This window comes from Peromyscus maniculatus, chromosome 17, assembly GCF_049852395.1.
Source record: "Peromyscus maniculatus bairdii isolate BWxNUB_F1_BW_parent chromosome 17, HU_Pman_BW_mat_3.1, whole genome shotgun sequence".
Classification (NCBI taxonomy): domain Eukaryota; kingdom Metazoa; phylum Chordata; class Mammalia; order Rodentia; family Cricetidae; genus Peromyscus; species Peromyscus maniculatus.
In genome coordinates, this window is record NC_134868.1 from 5,400,760 (window position 1) to 5,416,020 (window position 15,261).

General features: G+C 37.7%; 1 protein-coding gene across 1 annotated transcript in view; it reads left to right on the plus strand.

Annotated features, from left to right (window-relative positions):
* The first annotated feature begins 4,889 nt into the window (after nucleotides 1-4,889).
* The window catches only part of LOC143269144 (vomeronasal type-2 receptor 116-like), a 66,209-nt gene continuing 55,837 nt past the window's right edge, over nucleotides 4,890-15,261 (plus strand). The window contains exons 1-2 of the mRNA XM_076553831.1: nucleotides 4,890-4,916; nucleotides 6,912-7,060. Coding sequence (XP_076409946.1) covers nucleotides 4,890-4,916; nucleotides 6,912-7,060 — 176 coding nt within the window. The remainder of the gene's footprint in view (nucleotides 4,917-6,911; nucleotides 7,061-15,261) is intronic.

The following is a 15,261-nucleotide window of genomic DNA, read 5'->3' on the forward strand; positions in this document are numbered from 1 at the left end:
ACTGAGAGTCAGTTACTTTGTTGAGAGGTTCTGAAAAATCCATTAATACCAACACAATAGCATACAATTCTGATTTTTGAACTGAATTATAAGGACTTTGAACCACTTTACTTAAATTTTCTGATTTGTAACCTGCCTTTCCTTCTTTGTTGGCATCTGTATAAAATGTACAAACTCCAGATATGGGTTTTTGCCATACAATTTGAAGCAAGATCCAATCAGCTCTCTTTATAAGATCAATTCTATCACTTTTGGGATATTTGCTGTTAATTTCCCCCAAAAAAAAATACTGCAAACTCTTTGTCAAGGTTCACTTTCTGTCCATAAATTTTCAATGTCCTCCTTAATTAAAGGTATGACAATTTCTGCTGGGTCTATTCCTGATAATTGATGAAGTCTCAATTTTCCTTTCCAAATCAAGTCAGAGATTTTTTCCACGTAGGTTTTTAATTTTTTATTTGGTTTATTTGGTAAAAATATCCATTCTAATATAATATCTTCCCTCTGCATTAATATTCCTGTAGGAGATTGCCAAGAAGGTAAAATAACCAAAATGCAATCCAGCTTTGGATCAATACGATCCACGTGCCCTTCATGTACTTTCTTTTCTACCAAGGCCAATTCTTTCTCAGCTTCAGGTGATAATTCTCTTGGACTCTTTAAGTCCTTGTCACCTTCTAAGGTTTTGAACAAATTAGTCAGTTCATCATTTTTTACTCCAACAATAGATCATAGATGAGAAATGTCTCCAAATAATCTTTGAAAGTCATTAAGAGTCTGTAGTCTATCTATCCTAATTTGCACCTTTTGGGGTCTAATTTTTTGTAACTCTATTTTATATTCTAAATAATTAATAGAATCTCCTCTTTGTATCTTTTCAGGAGCAATTTGTAATCCCCAACAAGGCAAAATTTTCTTTACTTCTTCAAACATTCTTTCTAAAGCATCTGCATTTGAGTCAGCTAGTAAAATATCATCCATATAATGATAAATTATAGATTTAGGAAATTTTTTACGTATCATTTCCAATGGCTTTTGTACAAAATATTGGCACAGAGTTGGGCTATTCAATGTTCCCTGTGGGAGGACCCTCCATTGAAATCTTTTAACCACTTGAGAATTATTATAAGTAGGCACTGTAAAAGCAAATCTTTCTCTGTCTTTTTCTTGTAAGGGTATTGAAAAGAAACAGTCTTTTAAATCAATAACTATGAGAGGCCATACTTTTGGTAGAAGAGTAGGCAAAGGAATTCCAGATTGTAGAGAGCCCATTGGCTGAATTACTTTGTTAATTGCTCTAAGGTCTGTTACCATTCTCCATTTACCAGATTTCTTTTTAATTACAAATACAGGAGAATTCCAAGGGCTGGTTGATTCTTCAATATGCTGAGCATTTAACTGTTCTTCTACCATCTCATCTAAAGCCTGGAGTTTCTCTGTTGTTAAGGGCCATTGCTGAACCCATACAGCCTTGTCTGTTAACCATTTTAAAGGTAGAGCTGTTGGTGTCTTTGGAAGATCATCAGTTGTGTTCTGTTCTTGTATAATATGGATGGCAGGTGACCACTCAAAATAATGCTTTCTAATATTTCTCTCAGAAACATGTGCTGGTTTATGATTTGTTTCTGAGATTGGAGGGATGTTAATCTGAGTATTCCATCGTTGCAACAGGTCTCAACCCCACAGGTTCATAGCTATGTTTGCCACATATGGTTTGAATTTTCCTCTCTGTCCTTCTGGACCTATACATTCGAGCCATCTTGCACTCTGTTTCACCTGAGATAATGTCCCAATTCCTAAGAGTTGAACGTTTACCTCCTGAAGAGGCCAAGTTGGATGCCAATATTCTGGTGCAATTATGGTAACGTCCGCACCTGTGTCTACCAGACCAGACAGCAAAACACCATTTATTTTTATCGTTAATTTTGGTCTCTGTTCATTAATAGAAGTTTGCCAAAAAATTTTCTTTATGTTTTCTCCTGAATTTTCTATTCTCTCTCTTTCATCATCCTGACCAGCATGATTTATTCCAATAGGCATTTGGTTATTTAATCGCTCTGAGCAGGGGTTTCCTCTATGGCTGCAGGAAAGGTATGAACTGGATTTGCTATGGGGGCCTATATGAGGCCCCTCTGGGAGTTTCCCGAAGATGGAGGCAAAGGATTACCATGTCTGTCCTTTGTTGATCTATATTTGTTGGTCCAGTGTTTTCCCTTACCACACCTTCTGCATACTCCAGAAGGAAGGGTCATTCTGTTGCCATTGTTCCTTGAAGAAACATGTTTCTAAGAATGACCTGTTTACAGTCCCTTTTCAAATGTCCTTGCTTTCCACATCCAAAACATCTAACATTCCTCAAACCTTTTGAAATTTCTTCTCCTACCCACATATCATCATGCTCATGAGCCTCAACATTAACCGTGTCTCTAATCCAATCTTCCAAAGGTGCAGATCTTGCCTTTAATGGCCTGATTATTCTTTTACATGCTGCATTCACATTCTCAAAGCCAAAGATTCAATTATTATCTTTCGAGCTTCTGAATCTGAGACCATTCTCTTTACTGCTGAAGCCAGTCTTTTTAAAAAATTCTGTGAAAGATTCTTTTGGCCATGCATAACCTTTGTAAATGACGCAGTTTTTTTCCTGGTTCCTCAATGCTGTCCCATGCATTCAAGGCTTCTATTCGACATAAAATTAGGGTTTGGACATCATATAAACATTGTGTTTGTACTGAAGCATATTGGCCTTCTCCAATGCAGCTGACATGATAGTGTACATAAGTGACCCCAAAAATTCTCCCAGGGAACTCCTACAGCTGATAAACTCCTTCAGTAAGGTGGCAAGACACAAGATTAACTCAAAAAATTCAGAAGCCCTCCTATATACAAATGATAAATGGGCTCAGAAATCAGAGAAACATCACCCTTTACAACAGCCATAAATGATAAAAAATACCTTGGGGTAACTCTAACTAAGCAACTGAAAGACCTGTATGATAAAAACTTTAAGTCTCTAAAGGAAGAAATAGAAGAAGATATCAGAAAATGGAAAGATCTCCCATATTCATGGATAGGTAGAATTAACATAGTAAAAATAACAATCTTACCAAAAGCAATCTTCAGATTCAATGCAATCCCCATCAAAATCCCAACACAATTCTTCACAGACTTGGAAAGAACAATACTTAAATTTATATGGAAAAACAAAAAACCTAGGATAGCCGGGCGGTGGTGGCGCACGCCTTTAATCCCAGCACTCGGGAGGCAGAGCCAGGCGGATCTCTGTGAGTTCGAGGCCAGCCTGGGCTACCAAGCGAGCTCCAGGAAAAAGGCGCAAAGCTACACAGAGAAACCCTGTCTCGAAAAACCAAAAAAAAAAAAACCTAGGATAGCTAAAAGAATCCTGTATAATAAAACAACCTCTGATGGCATCATTGTCCCTGACCTCAAGCTCTACTATAGAGCTCTAGTAATAAAAACAGCTTGGTACTGGCATAAAAACCAACATGTGGACCAATGGAATTGAATTGAAGACCCTGACATTAATCCGCACACTTATGAACATATAATTTTTCACAAAGAAGCCAAAAGTGTACCATGGGGAAAAAAAGCATCTTCAACAAATGGTGCTGGCATAATTGGATGTCAACATGTAGAAGATTGCAAATAGATCCATATCTGTCTCCATGAACAAAACTCAAGTCCAAGTAGATTAAAGACTTCAACATAAATCCAGTTACACTCCACTTGAGAGAAGAGAAAGTAGGAAATAATCTAGAATGCATTTTCACAGGAGACCACTTCCTAAATATAATACCAGTTGCACAGACACTGAAAGCAACAATTTATAAATGGCACCTCCTGAAACTGAGAAGCTTTTGTAGAGCAAAGGACATAGTAAATAAGACAAAATGACAGCCTACAGAATGGGAAAAGATCTTCACCAACCCCACATCTGACAGAGGGCTGATCTCCAAAATATATAAAGAAGTCAAAAAGCTAGACTTCAAAATACTGAACAATCCAATTTAAAAATGCTCTACAGAGCTTAACAGAGAATTCTCAACAGAAGAATCTCAAATGACTGAAAGACATTTAAGGAATTGGTCAACATTCTTAGTCATCAGGGAAATGCAAATCAAAATGACTCTGAGATACCATCTTATATCTGTCAGAATGCTGAGATCAAAGACACTGAAGACAGCTTATTTTGGAGAGGATGTGGAGCAAGGGGAACACTCCTCCACTGTTGGTGGAAATGTAAACTTGTACAGCCACTCTGGAAATCAGTATGGCAGTTTCTCAAAAAATTGGAAATAAGTCTTCCTCAAGACCCACTTATACCACTCTTGGGCATATAACCAAGGAATGCTCAATCTTACCACAAGGACACATGCTCAACTATGTTCCTAGCACCCTTATTTGTAATAGCGAGAACCTGGAAACAACCTAGAAGCCCCTCAACTGAAGAATGGATAAAGAAAATATGGCACACATATACCCAATATAGTACTACTCAGCAGTAAAACAAACAAACAATGATATCATGAAATTTGTAGGCAAATGGATGGAACTAGAAAATACCATCATGATTGAGGTAACCCAGACTCAGAAGGACAAACATAGTATGTACCCTCTCATAAGTGGATACTAGATGTGAGGAAAGGGATGGCCAGACTGCAACCCACAGGTCCAGAGAAGCTTGCTAACAGGGAAAGACCCTAGGAGGGATACATGGATGACCCTGTGAAGGAGAAATGGATGAGATCTGCATGATGGGACTGGGTGTGGTGGGTGGCAGAGGGCAAGGAGTGGAAGATGAGAACATAGGGAAATGGAAGGGTCAAGCTGGAACAGGTACAGAGTGGCAGGACTGGGAGGGAGATACCATGATAGACAAGGACATTATGGAAATAGTAAGAGTCAGGGTTCTGGGCAGGCTCTCAGGAAGCCACAAGAATGACCCCACCTTGGTCTGCTGGCAGTGGTCCAGAGGGTGCCTGGACTGGTCTACTCTGGTGACTCATCTAGTGAATAACCCAACTGTCATGATAGAGCCTTTGTCCAGTGACTGATTGAGGCAGATGCAGAGATCCATGGCCAGGCACCAGGCTGAGCTCTGGGAATCCAATCAATGAGAGAGAGGAGGAATTCTGCCAGTGGAGGATGTCGAGATCATGATGGGAAGATGGACTTCCACTGGCCACAGTAGTGGAAGCCCTTGAACTGTAAACTGGTGGTTGTGTAGCCCCCATGGGACTGGACTAGGACCTCTGAATATGGAAGATGGTTGTTTGGCTCATATTGGCTGTCCTGGGTGGAGGTCTTTTGCTCCACCTCTTGGCATTCCTTTAAAAACCCTTTGGTAAACACAGTCAGGGCCCTATGGGTTAGGATCCAGGCCCCCCAAGCCTATCCTATATTTTGTATCTGTTTCTATCCCCTCTATCTTACTAACTAATATTTCCTGCTGCTTCTACTCAAGAGTACTCTGGGGAAATGTGGGGATATGCAATGGCCCACACACAAACCCTTTGATCTGCAATGGGAACAAACTACTCTTAAGAACAGGCTCCATGGCCATTTATAGATCGTCAACACATAAAGAACTCAGTGGAGGTTCATTGTCTCATCATGTTGTGGCAGACAATTTTTCTTTCCTTTTTTTTCTTTCTTTCTTTTTACCCTACAGGTACATTAGGTATGTATTATGGTATTCAGGTTTCTGTTTTTCTGGGCTTCTTAAATATAAGAACTAGTGTGTCTCTGCATCTATATGGGTTATTTTTGAACTTTTTCTTTTGTTTTTTGTTTCTTTCAAACTGCAGTTAGTTCATTTTTTCAAATGTTATTCTACTTTCATTTATATTATCACTATTCCCCTGGTGTGTGTATATTTTCTAATGTGAGAGATAAAAAAAAGTGTTGATTTAGATGATTAGAGAGGTCTGTCTGGCAAATCTCAGAGTACTTCAGGTAGTATACTGTATTCTGTATGTACTTTATAAAAAGTCTATTTTCATTATAAGAAAAAAAGAAAATCATACATACTGAACCACATTGATATGGACATAGAAAATGATCATGACCAATATTGATCTGTGGATTCATGAAGAAGAGATGAACATTACCATCACAATCGAAAAGCCAAATTTCAAGAAACAAACATGAGAGTTGACTTATATATTGTCCTGGGGTAAATGAATCAAAATTTCCTAATAAGTATGAACTCTCCAAACAAGAAAAAAACCTGTGCATGCATATTGATATTTTTATATGAGTTTGGTACTCATATTTGAATGTTATATAAAAAAGTTCCCTGCCTCCACTGGACACTGATTGAGTGTAACTGTTCCACTTTATATGTTACTGCATGACCTAGGTAGTTGTACTACACTAATAACTTTGGGTGTTCCATCTTTCATTCCTTCATCTACAATCTAAAGGGCATCTTTATTTGTAATCATCTTGAAATATTTTCATACTAGTGTCTTTGGACTAGTTTTAGAAAAATTACCCAAATGAGGAGAGATATTTTCTTCAGCCTTATTCTATGAGGTCTTGAATATAGCATGACACCTGGGAATGAGAATGAAAATCCTCAATAATATTTTTCCACTTGTGATTCTGTTTAAAACAAGGACCTCAGATGCAGAGCCCCAGGACAGAGAGTGTTCCACACTCCTCTGGAGGATTTTAGCAATCTAGGTAGGGACACATTGGGGAGGGAGGTTCATTTGGGCTTCCCAGACAATATAAGATATGCTCACACATTCATACAAACTTACCAAATATTAAAACCTCCCAGAGTTGCAGCCATCAACTTCATGTCCAAAAAGGCTTAGGTCTTTTTAGACTTATTAGTGATGTTTCTGCTGGTTTTTATCTGCCTTATCTTTCTATTTCCTCAGCTTGTGTACTCTTATGACTCTATTTCATGTGCTTTGAAGAAGAAAGCAAGCATATTCCTAGAAGGGGATATCATGATTGCTGCACTGCTTCCTTTTTATACTTGGGAAAAACAAATCAAAGCCACAGGTCATTATCAGAATATCAGAGGGTGAGTACTTTCTTTAATTTACTCATTTTTGTACTAGATATCAAGGATCTGATCATGAATTCATCAATGCCTGTTGTAACTTTTCTTCTGAATTCTTTACCAGATGTATAGAAAAGTTCTTAATGCATTTCTCGCACTATTCATTAGGTTTATATATTAAGAAAGAGCAATTTTTTTTAACATTTCTTCCTTTCACCCATTGCGTTTCAAGGATAAATGCTCTCAAATTACTCCAGCATGCCTATCCTTTCTAAGTATAGAATGTAATTGTATAGGACCATGTGATATACATTAAATCATAATATAATTTTCTAAAATATGTTATGAGGTGTTACAACAAGGTTCCAACCCTCAGGTGTCCAGTAGATGATGATGTACATTTAATCACGTGTGTTATTCCTGCAATTTCATTTGAGAAGCTACTGCTACGTCTGTTCATTTATTACAGTAGGTTTCATTTAATAGGGTCCATGTATACATTTCTATAAAATTTATACTATTACTTCATATTATGCAATGTTCACAACATCTGAAATATCAAAAGGAGAAAGAGAACAGGCACTTATGAGATACTTTTATTTCTAAAATTTATTTTTGTTTTACTTGGACACATTCATTTCTGCAAGTAATAAAAACACTCAATGTACTTTTGCTACAGAAAGTCTAATTTGTAGGTGCTTAAGAGTAAATCACTAGAATCACAACATTCTGATTTCCCCTATGTTTGAATAAAGTATTATTGGAAGCACCAACCACTGAAGCTCCTGATCAGATGCTAGACTCACCGTTCCAGCCAAATATTTGTTAACATGGAACAAAGAATTATAAACTGGAGCATCTTTCCAGTTTTAAAGGAATTTCCTTCCTCTTAATTAAAATGGTATGATATTTGTATGCTTAACTTTCTTCAGTTTAACACTTTCCTAAGGTTCCATGATATGTTATTTTACCATTTTCTGGAGTTGAATTTTACATTGGTATTAATGTTTACTTGTAGCATTTTTATTTCCGATAGCTACTACTGAAAATTATTGTAACTACTGACAAATTAGTAAGATCAATTGAGATGTCTGGCATAATTATTATAATACTAATTAGTTAGATTTCAGAATCCTGTGGTTCATACTATAGTAAGGAATAATTTATTACATCAAGGGCCTATGTGGATATTTAAACACTTAAAAAGAGAAAATATACTCTGTGTATGGAATGGATGTATAAGAATCTGTATTCCATGATGACTGTGGTATCAGTAATAGTACATTTTTTAAAGAATAGACAGAAGTTATTCCATCTTAACTATAATTAGAACAATCTTCTAAAAGCCAGTTTGTGTTACCACTAGTACATTGTGAAAGATAGCTGAGTGAAACAATTAGGAATAAAAGGCTACATGAAATATTTTTTATCTAAGACAATTGGTCTGAACAGGAAATTTCCAGTACACCCACTGAAATACAAAATTATAGCTCTATTGTCTTTTTGGAGACCATTACCTATGGTGGGACACCTTGAACAGCCTTGATGCACGGGGTGGGACTTGAACCTGCCTCAACTAAATGTACCAGGCTTTGTTGACTCTCCATAGAGAACCTTACCTTTTTGAAGGAGGGAGTGGGGTTGCATTAAGGGGGAAGGCTGGGGAGAGAGCAGCATGAGGGGAAGAAGGAGATCTGTGGTTGATATGTAAAATGAACAAATAATTTCTTAATAAAGAAAAAAGGTTTTACTATTGTATGTCTATACAGGATTGAAAATAATTATTATTGAAACATTAATGATAAATTTAAAAAGCTGAAGCTCCAGCACACTCCTTGGAGGAATTAAATATTCTCAGGAATAAACTCTTTGCAAGATCTCTAGATGCACTTGTTAGAGGGAAAGTTCATTTATCTTTTTAGGCAGAGAAAGTATGTGGGTGTTTTCTTTTCTGCTTTTCAATCTCACTACCTCCGAGACAAATGTGCCCACAACTGGTTGCTTTCTCCATAATTTTTTAATTGAATTTATCTAAGATGAAATAGAATCCACTTCCAACTTCCCAATTTATTCAGTAAAATTGTTATTCTATGTTTTATTCAGCAAAATAGTACATATTCAAGTTTAAATTTGAAACTTTAATATTAGATGTATCAGGAGAGTGCATGGAAACCCATGGACAGTAAAATTATCAGGTCTTGTTAATTGCTAACAACATTTACATTGTCTGCATATGGAAATTCACTGAAAAAATATCTTATCCTCTTATGTTTATATTGCATTATTTTAAAAATAATTTTTCTTTTTCAACAATTTATATATCTTTTGGTTTGCCCAAAAGTGTATTCTGTAGAAAGGAAAATTGTTTACTCCTAAATACAATATCCAACTTGTATTTGTTAGACTTGGTAGCTTCTTAAAATCTGTGTGTTCCTATTATATATTTTGACTTCTGCCTATGCTTTTCATATAATTTCCTGTGGAGAACCCAAGGAAGTGGGAAGAAGGACATCAAAGTTTAGATATATATTTTAAATTATATATTTATTTATCTATTTACTTCAGTGTGAGAGAGGCATTGTTGCAATTTACATTCTCACAAATAGTATGTAGCATTTTCTGATCCTCAATATTATTGCAATTTTTTTTATTTTGTACTGATTTTAAAAACGGGCTCATGATAATATGTGGTTTTTATTTGTGCATTCCTGACAGATAATGAGTTTGTGTAATTGTTGGCATTAATTTTGTAATCAATTGAATTAATCTTTTCTTGAAATAGATTTTTCCATAAAACATATTCTGATCATATTTTTTATCAGAAAATAAAATGTTTATATCCAGCCCTACTTCTCTTAAGACTTTTATCATAAAATTGTGGAATTTTTCCTCAGGCTTTTTCTTCATCTGCTGAGAAGATCATGTAATTTTTACCTTTGTGTCCATTTATATAGTTTATTTTAATTATGGACTTATGTATGTTGAACTGGTGCTGCATTTCTGGAACAAAGACAACTTACTCATGGAGAATAACTTTGATATGTTCCTGTATATGGTTTGTTAGTATTTTATTGAGAATTTTTACATTTATATTCATCAGGGATGTTGGTCTGTGTTTATTTTTCTTTTCTTGGGGTGGTGGTGGTAGTGGTGGTGGTGGTGGTAGTGGTGGCTTTTTTGAGAGAGGGCTTCTCTGTGTCGCTTTGGCGCCTTTCCTGGAATGCACTCTGTAGCCCAGGCTGGGCTTGAACTCACAGAGATCCACCTGCCTCTACCTCCCAAGTGCTGGGATTAAAGGCGTGCGCCACCACTGCCTGGCCTGTGTTTATTTTTCTGTTGCTGTTGTTGTGTCTTTACCTGCTTTGGATATTACAGTAATATGGCTTTCATAGAATGACTTTGGGTATTATCGTTCTATTTCTATTTTATAAAAAACAAATTGAGGAGTATTAGCTATAAATCTTTTAACAGTGTGAAATAATTATACTGTGAATGCATCTGTGCCTAAATATGGTGTTTGGTCATGTTGTTTTTCAGTTTTTGGTATTTTTTCCTTTTTGGTAAAGGGATTTTTTTTACTGTTTCCATCTTTTTGAAATTAAATTTTATAATTTTTTTTCTATTTTGAAAACAGATTCTTTGGGTTGGAGAGTTGGCTCATCTGTTAAGAGTACTGGCAGATCTTCCAAAGGATACAGGTTCAATTCCTAACACCCACATGGTGGCTCATAGCTGTATGTCACTCCTGTTCCAGAGGATCCAGCACATTCACACAGATATATATTCAGGCAAAACATCAATGCACATAAAAATGAAAATAAATAAATCATTCTTCTAAAAAAAGAGAAAATGGATTTTTTTTCTCGTAAAATATATCCTGAATATAGTTTCCGCTTTCTCTACTACTTCAATTTGTCCACACATCCTCTCTCTTTCAGATCTACTCCCTTTCTGTTTTTCACTAGAAAAGATCAAGATTCTAAGAGATAACAAACAAACATAAAATTATATATAAGGCGAAGCAAAACTAACATATGGATGGTGGACAGGACAACCCAACAGGAGAAAAAGGGTCCTCCGAGCAGGTACAAGCATCAGAGACCCACTGGTTTTCATAGTTAGGATTCCCATACAAACACTGAGCCAATAGCAATAATATATATGCTGAGGTCCTGGTGCAATCAGTCTAGGCCCTGTGCTTGCTGTTTCAGTCTCTGTGAATTCAAATGATTCTTGCTTTGTTGATTCAAAGGGCCTTTGTTCTCATGGTGTCTTCCATCCACTCTGACTTTTAGAAACTTTCTGCTTCCTCTTCCACAGGATCTCTGAGATCTGATGGGAGGGATTTGATGGAGACCTCCAGTTTAGACTCTCTCTCCCCCATAATGTCTAACTGTGTGCCTCTGCATCAGTTCCCATCTATAGCTGGAGGAAGCCTCTCTGATGATGATTGGATAAGGCACTGATCTACAAGTTTGGCAGACTATCATTAGGAATTAACATATTGGTTTTTTGACCTTTTTTTGTTTTCTCTAGGCATGTGGGCTATCTAGTTTTTGTTTCTTGGTTACACAAACAGTACCCAGCCAGGGTTCTTTCTCAGTGGGCCCTAAGCAAACCACACATAGCTTGATTACTCTTGCAAGATCAATGCCACCATTGCCTTAGCATATTTTGGAGACAGGATAGATTGTAGGTAAAAGGTTTGAAGCTGGATTGGTCCACATATCTCTGTTGGCAGCCTCCAGAGTACCTTTCTATATCAGAGATGGGAACATAGGGGTAAGGACTGCATGTAAGCGCCAGCTTGGCTTCTGCCTGTTCAATGAGTTGTGTGGTGTTGTCCTTGGCAAAGGAGCCCCACTGTCGATTTGCGGATATCATCCTTTTATCTTAGCATCAGTCTGGATTTGGGAGATTTCCATGGGATGTTTTTGGCCCACAACTCAATTGGCAACCATCAACACAGTCCCACCTCTGGAAGCCTCATCTGTCTACACAAGATGGCCAGTTAGACTCAGTATCCTCCATTACTAGGAGTCCTCATTAGGATCACCTTCATAGATTACAAGAAGTTTACACTGAGCTAGGTTTACACACCACCCATCAAAGTCCCCTCAATTCCAGCCTTCTCTCCCCATGCTCTCTCCCTCAAATACATATTCTGCCAAACTAATTTCCCCATATGCATCCCCACTCACACCCAGTCTACCCATAAAATTTATTTCTCTCTTCCAGGAATATCCATTCATGCCCCTAAGTCTCTTCATTTCAACAAACTTCTTGGGTCTATTGATTATAGTTTGGTTATCTTTTTTTTTAATTTTTGAAATTCATTTTACATACCAATCACAGATCCCCCCTCATCCTTTTTCCAGCTTTTCCCCTATATTCCCCCCACCCTCATCCTTTCTTTCAACAGGATATGTTATCCCATGATGGGGGGTGGCAACTAAGTCTAGTACATTCAGTTGAGGCAGGAGCAAGCCCCTCCCCACTTTTTACAGGGGTGAGCAAGGTATCTGGCTATAGGTAATGGGATCCAGAAACCCAGCTCATGTACCAGGGATAGATCCTGATGAAACTGCGAAGTCTCTTCAAACAGACCCAGCTACATAACCGTCTCCCATATGCAGAGGGTCTAGTCTGGTCCCAAACAAGTTCCACAGCTGTCAGTCTAAAGTTTGTGAATTCCTTTGAGCTTGGTTCAGTTTTCTGTGTAGATTTCCCCATCATAATCTTGACCCTCCTTTTCATATAATCCCTTTTCTCTATCTTTGACTGCACTCCCAGAGCTTGGCCTGGTACATGGTTGTGGATTTCTACATCTGCTTCCATCAATTACTGCATGAAGGCTCTGTTGACCCAGCCAGCAGGGCTTTAATGGGTACTCGACCACCTTAAGGACGGTATGTACGGACAGGAGATACAAAGATAATACACCAAGTCAAGATTCTGATCAAGGTGCAACTTTATTTTTCTCCAGGAGTGTTTATATAGTTCCTGCAGGGTTGGGGGAGCAAGAAGCTGTCATCTGCATAAGGTGGGGCAAGCTAACAGGGTGTTTTTTTGGATGTTTTCAGGGTGAAAGGTTCAAGGGCTCTGACTCAATGTCCTGTTGCTAGGCAACCTGACTGTAAGAAAATCTAGTTCCCTGTCTTATTGGGGGTCTGTATTTTTCCACTAACTAGAGATTCTATCCTTGTCCCTGATACTCTATAATGACAGTTAGGGTATTTACCAATCTGATTTCCAGGGTAGGACAGTTCAGGCACCCTTGCTTCTGCTGCTAGTAGTCTAATCTGGGGTCTTCCTTGTGGATTCCTGGGAATTTCCTTAGCGCCAGTTCTCCCTCAACCCATAAGTCTTCCTCTATTAAGATGTCTCTTTCAACTAGAAAATACCATCCTGAGTGAGGTAACCCAGACTCAGAAATACAAACATGGTATGTCCTCATTTGTAAGTGGATACTAAATGTAAAGCAAAGGATAATAAGACTACAACTCACAGCTCCAAAGAAGCTTGGAAGCTAGGAGTACCCTAAGAGGGATGTACAGATCACCTTGGGAAGGGGAAACAGAGGAGATCCCCATGAGTAAAATGGGGATTATGGGACAACTTCCTTAGCACCCAGTTTCTCCCTATCACCATGATGTCTTCCTGTATCATGTTTTCTCTTTCTTTACTCTCTCACTCCATCCATGTTCCATCTTGATCATCCCGTTTCCTTATATACATCATCTCACATCCTCTACCTTCCATTACCTAACCCCTCATCCCCAGTTTACTCATGGAGATCTCATCTATTTCCCCCTCCCAGGGCAATCCATACATCCCTCTTAGGGTCTTTCTTATTTCCTAGATTCTCTGGAGCTGTGGGTTATATTCTGATTATCCTTCACTTTACATCTAGTATCCACTTATTAGTGAGTACATGGCATGTTTTTCTTTCTGAGTCTGGGTTACCTCACTCAGGATGACATTTTCTAGTTTCATCCATTTGCCTGCAAATTTTATGATGTCATTGTTTATGAGTAATACTCCATTGTGTGAATGTACCACATTTTCTTTATCAATTCTTTGGTTGAGGAGCATCTAGGATGTTTCCAGATTCTGGCTATTATGAATAATGCTGCTATGAACATACTCAGCAAGTGTCCTTGTGGTATAATTGTGTATCACTTTGGTGTATGCCCAAAAGTGGTATCCTTGGGTCTTGAGGTAAATTGATCTCCAATTTTCTGAGAAGTTGCCATACTGATTTCCAAAATGGTTGTTTAAGTTTGCACTCCCTCCCACAGTGGAAGAGTGTTCCTCTTGCTCTGCATCTTCTCCAACATAAGTTGTCATCTCTGTTTTTGATTTTAGCCATTCTGATAGTCATAAGATGGTGTCTCAGGGTCATTTTGATTTGCATTTCCCTGATGACTACAGATATTGAGCAATGCCTTAAGTGTTTTTTGGTCATTTGAGAGTCTTCTGTTGAGAAATCTCTGTTTAGATCTGTAGCCCATTTTTAAGTAGGTTATTTGGTATTTTGATGTCTAATTTCTTGAATTCTTTTTATATTTTGGAGATCAACCCTCTGTCAGATGTGGGGTTGGTGAAGATCTTTTCCCATTCTGTGGGTTGTCATTTTGTCATGTTTATCATGTCCTTTGGCTTACAGAAGCTTCTCAGTTTCAGGAGATTCTATTTATTAACTGTTGCTCCCAATGTCTGTGGTACTGGTGTTTTATTTAGGAAGTCCTCTATCAGGTTCAGTGTAGCTGGTTATACAATGAGATCTTTGATCCACTTGGACTTGAGTTTTGTGCATGTTGGTAGATGTGGGTCTATTTGCAGTCTTCTACATTTTGACATCCAGTTGTGCCAGCACCATTTGTTGAAGAAGCTTTCTTCTCTCCATTGTAGAGTTTTGACCCCTTTGTCAAAAATCAGGTGTTTATATGTGTGTGGATTAATGTCAGGGTCTTCAAATTGATTCTATTGTTCCACATGTCAGTTTTTATGCCATTACCAAGCTGTTTTTATTACTATAGCTTTATAGCGGAGCTTGAAGTCAAGGATAGTGATACCTCCAAAAATTGCTTAATTGTAAAGGATTGTTTTAGCTATCCTAGTTTTTTTTTTTTCATATGAAGTTGAGTATTGTTCTCTCAAGATCTGTGAATAATTGTGTAGGGATTTTGATGGGGATTGCATTGAATATGAAGACTGCT